The sequence below is a fragment of the Amphimedon queenslandica genome, unplaced genomic scaffold (genome assembly GCF_000090795.2).
Source record: "Amphimedon queenslandica unplaced genomic scaffold, v1.1 AMPQUscaffold_13407, whole genome shotgun sequence".
Taxonomy (NCBI): Eukaryota; Metazoa; Porifera; class Demospongiae; order Haplosclerida; family Niphatidae; genus Amphimedon; species Amphimedon queenslandica.
Window position 1 is genome coordinate 156,122 of NW_003546357.1, and position 8,562 is coordinate 164,683.

The 8,562-nt window shown below is 36.8% G+C and overlaps 1 protein-coding gene across 3 annotated transcripts; it reads left to right on the forward strand.

Annotated features, from left to right (window-relative positions):
* The first annotated feature begins 298 nt into the window (after positions 1 to 298).
* LOC109581994 (uncharacterized) lies at positions 299 to 8,534 on the forward strand. Of its 3 annotated transcripts, XR_002184850.1 has the most exons (8): positions 299 to 430; positions 2,413 to 2,798; positions 3,883 to 4,166; positions 4,528 to 4,642; positions 5,124 to 5,289; positions 7,498 to 7,673; positions 7,729 to 8,047; positions 8,092 to 8,534. XR_002184850.1 is itself a non-coding variant. In XM_019996529.1 (7 exons), the coding sequence occupies exons 1-7, from the start codon at positions 331 to 333 to the stop codon at positions 7,741 to 7,743; spliced, it is 1,242 nt and encodes a 413-aa protein (XP_019852088.1). In that variant the 5' UTR covers positions 299 to 330; the 3' UTR covers positions 7,744 to 8,534. The 3 variants fall into 3 exon arrangements, 2 of the variants coding, with proteins under 2 accessions (XP_019852088.1, XP_019852087.1); XM_019996529.1 differs by having other exon boundaries at positions 7,729 to 8,534; XM_019996528.1 differs by lacking the exon at positions 7,729 to 8,047 and having other exon boundaries at positions 8,092 to 8,533.
* Positions 8,535 to 8,562: the final 28 nt, after the last annotated feature.

Genomic DNA, 8,562 nt, shown 5'->3' on the forward strand with positions numbered 1-8,562 from the left:
CACCCAGTTTTGGGTGAAGCAGAACGAAGAAGGAATGCTCAGTTGACCAGACCCTCCCGGAGGCACGGAGGGTGTGGTCTGGCTACGCGAGACTAATTTTGCATCACGTGATACCAATGGAATACATTGAACTTTGCAATTATTAATCAAAGGTCAACCGTGTCCTACCTCCTCTGGGTTAGAACTATTGCGGTATTGGCAATGCAGAACGTCATTCATTTGGTGGGGAAGGTTTCCGGATAGTGGTGCACCATCTATGCCCGTATGTACACTCAAACAGCCCCTCCCTTTCATGGGCGGAGAACTGAGATAAGTCTCAGAAGTGAGAACATGCTGCATCATATACCGGCAAGAGTTTTCGCCTTGAGGTCAAGGTTTCTCATACCCAGCTGTAGAGCTTGTACCAAGCAAATGTATAATTCACAAAAAGGTCAGTTTCACTCTGATTCAATGGACTTTAAACTAGCAAGCCACACTTTTTGTAATTTATGTAACTTAACCACTGACAAACAGCCTGTTATAGACCAGTTGGCGCTAAGTATATTCATAGAATTTTAAGTATATTCACTGTGATACCGTAAATAAAGTAAAATTTTCCTACCGTCATTTTGGAGTCTTAGTTACTAAGAGTAGAATGCCGGGAGAAAGTAATATCTTTGCTTCTCATGTCCAGCAATGAGTGGACGCTGATTAGTATACTGAGCAATTATCTCCGTATACTACTGGTTGACTTTATACAGGGCAGGAATGGACATTTCCCATTTACTAGGCTATATCTTTCTTCAGAATAAGTCTCATCAATTTGCGCACTTCAGTAGCTGTTCTCCATAATTATACCTGTGTTCCTGGTAAATATGACAGCACTTGAAGTAACTTTGTGTGGAACATTTGCAGATTAAAGATGAGGCAGTCAGTGCCGCCATTTTGTCATTCCTTTATGTATGTATGATAATTTTTTTACTTTTTGAATGGTTATATCTAAATTTCAAACAATTTTTGACAAATTGCGCACTTATTTTGTGAAAGTACAACATTTTTACTGCCCAATCATGCAAAAAAGATAAAGAAATTCAAAACTTTGTTCGGTACTTTAGTCTTCTAAAGGTGAAATAATTTTAGTCGTCTCAGTGATAACGGGTGCAGCACTGAACAAGAGTGAACAAGTGCTTTTCTCTTCTCACGGGAATAATAAAGTAAAACTAAGAGTGCTTAACAGCTATACAAGCAAATCATGTCTCTAGATCCTTTTAAAGTAATAACAAGAAGGCCTTTTGTTAGTGGATGAGTCTTCTTGCGCCACGCCTGCCACTTTAACAATAGAATATGAAAAAACTACCATAACCAATTGCATTAAGTAGCGTTCAAGAAGCTCCAAGTATCTAGTGAAGTCCCATCCATGAACCAGAAAGACGTTAGCAGGCTTTGTAGTGAAGCTTCCTATCAATCCACCATTGCTGAGCTGCCGTTGCTATGGTAATTCCAATGAATATCATTAAATTAATGTGACCGGAAGTCCCATTGCAATAGCTGGACATGTATATCTTCTAGTGGCACTTATTAAAGCCCATGAGCCAACTATAGAAACTGGATGATGGTCAGTAAGCAGTAGCAAGATTGCTGTAAAGGATAAATACAGCAGTTTTTGGAGAATGAGCTCTTTTCACGATCGCTCCATAGACAACCATTGGAGCTAGGACTCCAAAATGGCGGCAGGAAAATTTTACTTTATTTACGGTATCACAATGAATATACTTAAAATTTTATGAATATACTTAGCACCAACTGGTCTATAGACCAGTTGGTGCTAAGCATATTGATAGAATTTTGAGTATATTCATTGTGATACAGTAAATAAAGTAAAGTTTTCCTACCGCCATTTTGGAGTCTTAGTTACAAAGAAACGGTAGAATGGGAGAAAGCAATATCTTTGCTTCTATATCTTCTGGTGGCACTTATTAAAGTCCATGAGCCAACTATAGACACTGGATGATGGTCAGTAAGCAGTAGCAATATTGCTGTAACGAATAAATACAGCAGTTTTTGGAGAATAAGCTCTTTTCAGGATCGCTCCATGGACAACCATTGGAAGTAGGACTTCAAAATGGTGGCGGGAAAATTTTACTTTATTTACGGTATCACAATGAATATACTTAAAAATCAATGAATATACTTAGTGCCAACTGGTCTATAGCTAGACGGTCTCTTGTTAAGACAATTTTCAGTAGTTCATGAAACTCCATACTTGTACCAGGCTGCAGTGAATAGGTTAAAAACTTGCTGCGCAAAATAGACTTCACCCATTACCATTACAATAGTTACATGTAATTATTTTAATGAATATCGTTAAATAATGTTACTGCACTTTTCATTGCATTTCTGGTGTTATTACTGATTTTTTGTTTTTGTGTTTAGCTGGAAATGACAGTATCACTACATTAAACTCATTGTGTGATCTAAAAAGCCATCTCAAGGATACCCAGTTTATTTTTCGCCCTTTCTCACTTGATCACAATGAACTCTCGTTGCTCCACGACCTTGTTGTATCTCATACTCCCGATAACTTCCATGAAGGAACGAAAGCAAAAATAGCCAAGAAAATAACCAAGATATTTGATGGGTATATCAAGAGACTTGTGTATGCAACAATACTTACCTGTCCGTGGTTTTCGGGCTCTCAGTTGGAAGAGTTTTCAAAGGCTAGGAATAACGTGCTTTACATTGTCTTTGTGTCACGAGATGAGCAGTTTTTTTCACTAAAAAATCAGCATGAGAAAGAGTTATGCGACATTATTGATCGAGTGAGTTAGTGAAAGTTGTAATTTAGAATTTACATGTATCTGTTCCTTTCTAAAATGTAATATAATTAAATATTACACCCTTTATGTTGCTTCATATGGCAGACATGGGGTAAGTTACAATACAAATTAATGAAATTGCTATTACTATTACATTTCCACCAATAGAAATGTAATAGACCTCTCGAGGTGAGAATGAGTTACGTTACAAGATTAAATACGGCAGTGGGTGTGGTAGAGAAGGAAATAAATTCCATGGATGGCACCTTTCTATGGTGAACCAATGGGCAAAAGCAGAAAGCAAGCTATAGTAAAGAATCTGCTGCACATTGCACCAAATCTGTTTTATGATATGCTTGGTAGCACCCATTCTTTCTTCCAACCAGCTTTTGTAGCTTGAAAGAGTTCCAGACCTGCCGAACAAATCATTTTTATAGTTTACTCCATTCCTTCTTCATTGAATCTTGCCTTCCAAAATGGCGGCCAATTATTACACGTAGGTGGATACCGTATCTCAAAATAATGATATTCATACACCTAGTCATTCGCAGCTCAAGAGGTCTATACTATTACAATTACTATTACTTGACACCTAACCAAAATGAAATATATTGCTATTACTATTACATATATTTTTCCTATTAGTATTACCAGTACTAAAAACTACCTCAGCATAATGTAGTATATTACTATTACATAAAAGACTCTTTCATTACTATTACTTTTATTACTTACTGCTATTGCTATTTACTACCAATGGTCACTTCATTTACAATAATCAAAGCAAATTGCCAATTATTGATTATTTTTTAAAAACAGAGTCAGAAAGTCTTACCTGTGTACCTTAAACTCAGTCACTTATAGAAAATATTACCTCAAAAGCTTTTACTTTTAATATTACTTTTACCTTTTGTTTAAGATTGATGTAATACTATTGCCATTACTATTACAATCTATTTAATATTGCATACTACTATTACTATTGCTATGACTTTAAATTTCACAATCATTTCTATTACTATTACTTAAAAATATGTAATAATTACTATTACAATTACCTATTACTGCTACACCATGTCTGTCATAGGGTTTTATGTTTGCTTGTGATGTGAGACATTTTGGTGGTCAGCTTCATCATGGTGATGACAGGGCAGTCGAAGCTTTTTGCTCACCTCCGGAATCAATCATCTTCAGCTCACCGGAATGGATCAATCTGTCATCACTTCTTGATCCAGTCTCGCTTCTGACACGTACATTTGTTAAGCGTTGTGTAGGAAAGTCCGTTGGCTCTCTTGTCAAGAAAAAACCGGTCTCTGGCAGACTGGAGGTTAGAGATGATGCTCTTCTAAGCAATTTCTGTGACTCTTTTAGGTATATGTGATGTGTGCTGATGTACATGTAGTCAGTCATGTACATGTACTGTATTTTACCATATAAATGCCTGGTCCAAATAAACGTCTGTCATAAATATATTCTAGCTATAGATACGCATACATGTATTTCCGCCAAAACTAATGCCTCACTCCTAAGATGGCTCTAAAGTGCTTATTAGGTACATCTTGGTCTTGTTTCCTAATGGTTTTGGGTTTTATTCTGCCTGGAGTTTCTTTTTTATTGTTAATAATGAAACATTTCTTGCTGTTAAGAAATAAATGCCTGGGCCTTTAATTGGTAAATTACGGTACTTATGTTTCGATGCACAATATTGCTAATTGTGCTTCATTTCTTTTAGGCTTCTTTCTTATGCTGAGTCAGCAATTAACAGAAAGCCTATTACTAGTTGGTTTAGCGTAGGCGTGACTGAGGAAGAAAAAGAAATACTCCAGTCTTTGACGCAAGCATTTGAAGTAAATATTGCGTGTGATTTACATGTATGATTGACTGCTATTACCGTATAGGGGTTTTATTTTGTTGGTATAAAATTTTGCGAATTTTTCCAGATTTGCCATTTGTTGGTATAAATTTTTGCGAATCTACCTTCTGCAGCCATTTTTCTAGTGTGCCACACCTCTTTTGTGGAATTTAATTTTGTGAATTTAATGAAAACGCGAAATTCGCGAAATTTATTTCCAGTGAAATATAACCCCTATACGGTATTACCTGTGTCATTGTCAATTGAAATATTACTTATAAAAATTTCTCTAACTCTTCATTTTTCTGTATAGAATATCTGTGGTATACATGTAGTAGGTTATTTTTGTGGGTGTAATAGTGCGGCAATTCATGGTTTTAATTTTAGTTGTTGATAGTTTACAGTCCTTGACACTTTTTTTTAGATTTTAAACAATAATTGTTTTATTGTGTGTTGCACATTGTATTGTTTCACAGGGTTTAGTACACAAGGAGCAATTGCTGGAACTTTTATTGAAAGTGGAGCAAAGAGTGACTGAAGGCATAGAGAAAGTGCATACTTCCCGGCTTAAATGTACCATCGATTATGGAGAATGGCTGACTAAAATGAGGATGGAAGGAGCCAACTTTTTGTTACCTCAAAGTCAGTCTCAGCTTGTGTAATTAAAAATGGGAGATTTGTCTCCTAGCCATATTTGATGAATTTTACTCATGTTAAAAATTCAAATTTGGTTGGGTTTTCAGTTTAAACTTAGTTCTTATACTATGTAAGAACATTCATATCCATAAGAAAAGTATGAAAATGGAGAATTCTTTTCTTTTCAATTTTGGCAATATTTTGCCCATGACAGTTTCATATACATGTACATGTACATATATCATCTTGAGTGGGCAGATCAAAGTTACCACAAGTCCTGTATATGTGATACAGTTGCATGTACATGTAGCTAACCACACATAACTGTATAAGCCTTTTGTTTTTGATACAGGCACTAGCTGTTAATTTTTAAATAACTTACATATTAATCAATAAAAGAATAATATATAAGCTCAAGTGATACTATGGAAGCCAGTGATAAGCAATTCAATAGAGCACTCGGGCTTCAAGATATCCTCAGGTAGTAGTCTCGCAAGCCAGACCATTCCTAGCCTACAGTCATTGGGGTGGACGGCGGGGGTCCATGCCAATGACTGTAGGCTGAAAAATGGTCTGGCTAGCGAGACTAATCCTCAGGTGGCTTCTCATCATTAGTGTGAGACTGTTTACAATGGCATTGCCACCAGCTATTGTCTGTAGTTGACCATAGCCTGTTGAGTCTTGAGTCTATAACTCCTAATCTGTCAGAATTAGGCAGGTTTGGATCACTTTATTCACTGGTAACTACATGGTTCTTTATTTATAAGCTAAAGTGATGCTTCTTTCAAGTTCTTTGAACAAGGAGAACTGCTGCTTGTCAAGGTGCCATCTTCTCTTCTTGCCATGTGCTAGTCTACTAGCTACTGCGCATGCGTACAATGTGATCTGCCCACTCAAAATGATTTATATTACCTATAACACGCCTACTCGGGCTGTATCTGATTTACAGACACCTCCCACTCGAGCGCTACGCACCCTTGTGGTTGGTGCCTGTAACTCAGATACAGCCCTCCTAGGAGTGATATATCTATTAGGAACTTCAACCCAATTTTTAAGCAACTTACAAATACAATTTTGATCAGATTAAGCTGAAGCTTTCTACACAACATAAGAACATGTGCGGTACTGCTCAGCTATAAGTTTACTTATTGTGTACACGACACGACACAGGTGCAGCTAGTCTATGCATCCAAGCTGCACTAGTTAAGGTACCGTATAGCTTGAAATTTTCGTGGGTCAATATTTTTGTGGTTTGCTCCCAGTGGGGCAATTTGTGGTTTAATTTTCGTGGTTCACAGTTTACATAGCCTATAAGGGGATGGCACTTCAATGATTTCGTGGGTTTAGATTTCGTTGGCAGCCCATAACCACGAAAACCACAAAATTTACATTCCACGAAAATTTCAAGCTATACAGTAGCACCTGTATCGTGTATTTATTATGTGCATCATGTACTGTACAGTTGGTATATTTTGTGGGGTATTAATTTGCGTTAATTTTGTGGTTAATTTTTATCCATGAAATTTTAACCCCTACCCACCCACACATAAATACTAATTAACGGGCCATGCAGAGCTCTAACTACCATTTCCAAGCCAGTGGAGGAGCCAAAGTCTTTTGTCTATTACTCCATATTCCACTATAAGCCATGTGTTGGAAGCTAGTGCTGTAGATTCAAGTGAAAAGAAGTTTGCTAACTGCCATCCATGAACATTTGTACCCACGAATATTAGCTTCTAAGGACATTTTGGAGAAAACACAAAATTTTGGACCCTCGAATATTACCAACTATACGGTATGTACTTATCTCATTTTGTGGTGCACTAGTGTAGATATTGCACCAGTGTGGAACGCAGGTAATGCTAGAGATCACTAGTGTAAACGAAAACTTATAGCTGAGCAGTACTGTATACATGTATGTATCAGAGAAATGGTGAAAACTCTCCTTTTCAATTTTTGCAAAGTTTTACCCTAGACCTTGTCCTATAGTGGTGGAACTTTTACTTGATTTTAGAGTTTTTTAAATTTGTAAAAGTTTAATTTTTTTTCAAAATCAGCTGAAACTTTACACAGCATAAAATCATGCATATGCATTCACTCATTAAAAATGGAAAATCCTCCCAGAGCTATTTGGATAATATACCCTGTATTATAGTATAATATGGGAACTTCGACCAAAATTTAATGTTATTGCATTGTATTTGTTCCATTTAGAACTGGAATCAGATTTACATGTAGATCCTCATCGTGACTTTCTAGACTCTCTATATTTAAGAAGCATACACAGTCATGACGTGATTTTGATTGCTAAGGCAGGGAGTCACATGTATAATCTGGCTGTACCTACATCTGACACTGACTATGTAGTGGTGTACAGAAAACCAACACATGTGAGTATATGAGCATCTAGATGTACAATGCCCTAATATTGACAGTATTGTTCAGGTTTTCTACTATTAGTGTCAGGAATCCTTATGTCCCGTCACCAAACCTCACATTATTGTTTTGTCTCATTGTCCTATGGGATACAGGGGATGTCTTGGAAATCTCCCCTCCACCCCATACCCCACATTTACAGTACAGGTCAATAAAAACTTCCCGTTGCGTTGGCGTTGAACGGGCGTATCCCGTTAAAACTGTAGGCGGAAACCGTTTCCATAACGTTGCCACGTTGCGTTTTCTGAAAGCGTTTTCTTGGTTGGAAGACGTTTTAGCTCAAAAACTATCCAAGACAGTCTTAGGTCCCTTTAAAAAGGACGCGTTGGTAAGTTTATATTGAGCTTGTTTTGTCTAACGGCATTTTCTTAGGGCTATTCTACGCTTCCGCCAGTGATGACTCGGTAGTGATGTAGACTAGTAATGATGGAGTCCGCTGTCAAGAGCTCCAGTGACGGTGAATACAGATCTTGGCTGCTGGATGCTTTAGTGATAATGGTTGTTTCTATTTTTATTAATAATAATACTTTTTGTTAAAAAGAAAAATAACAACAATAATAAATAAGCCACTCCTTCACGTAACCATAGCTACTAATTGTAGTCAATTAACTGCGCGCGAGTATTGCAGAGTATTACAGGCGGCAAAGATGGTTTACTCTTCATACAAGAAGATGAGGATTCTTAGCCTATCCAGAAGAGGACACAGGTCTACCACAATCTGTAAACTTCTGGAACAGGAAGGATTGATATCAACATCAAGAGGAATCAGATATTTCCTTAAGAAGTACAGAACAACTGGTAAAATAATTATTATAAAACTATAATGTAATGATTTTTACTTAC

What these genes read in the sequence shown, in the direction of transcription:
- LOC109581994 (XM_019996528.1), top strand. Translation starts at nt 331, where the DNA reads ATGCTGCATCATATACCGGCAAGAGTTTTCGCCTTGAGGTCAAGGTTT. An exon ending in AATGTATAATTCACAAAAAG is followed by an intron (nt 431 to 2,412) that starts GTCAGTTTCACT and finishes TTTTGTGTTTAG; the next exon opens with CTGGAAATGACAGTATCACT. An exon ending in TATGCGACATTATTGATCGA is followed by an intron (nt 2,799 to 3,882) that starts GTGAGTTAGTGA and finishes TGTCTGTCATAG; the next exon opens with GGTTTTATGTTTGCTTGTGA.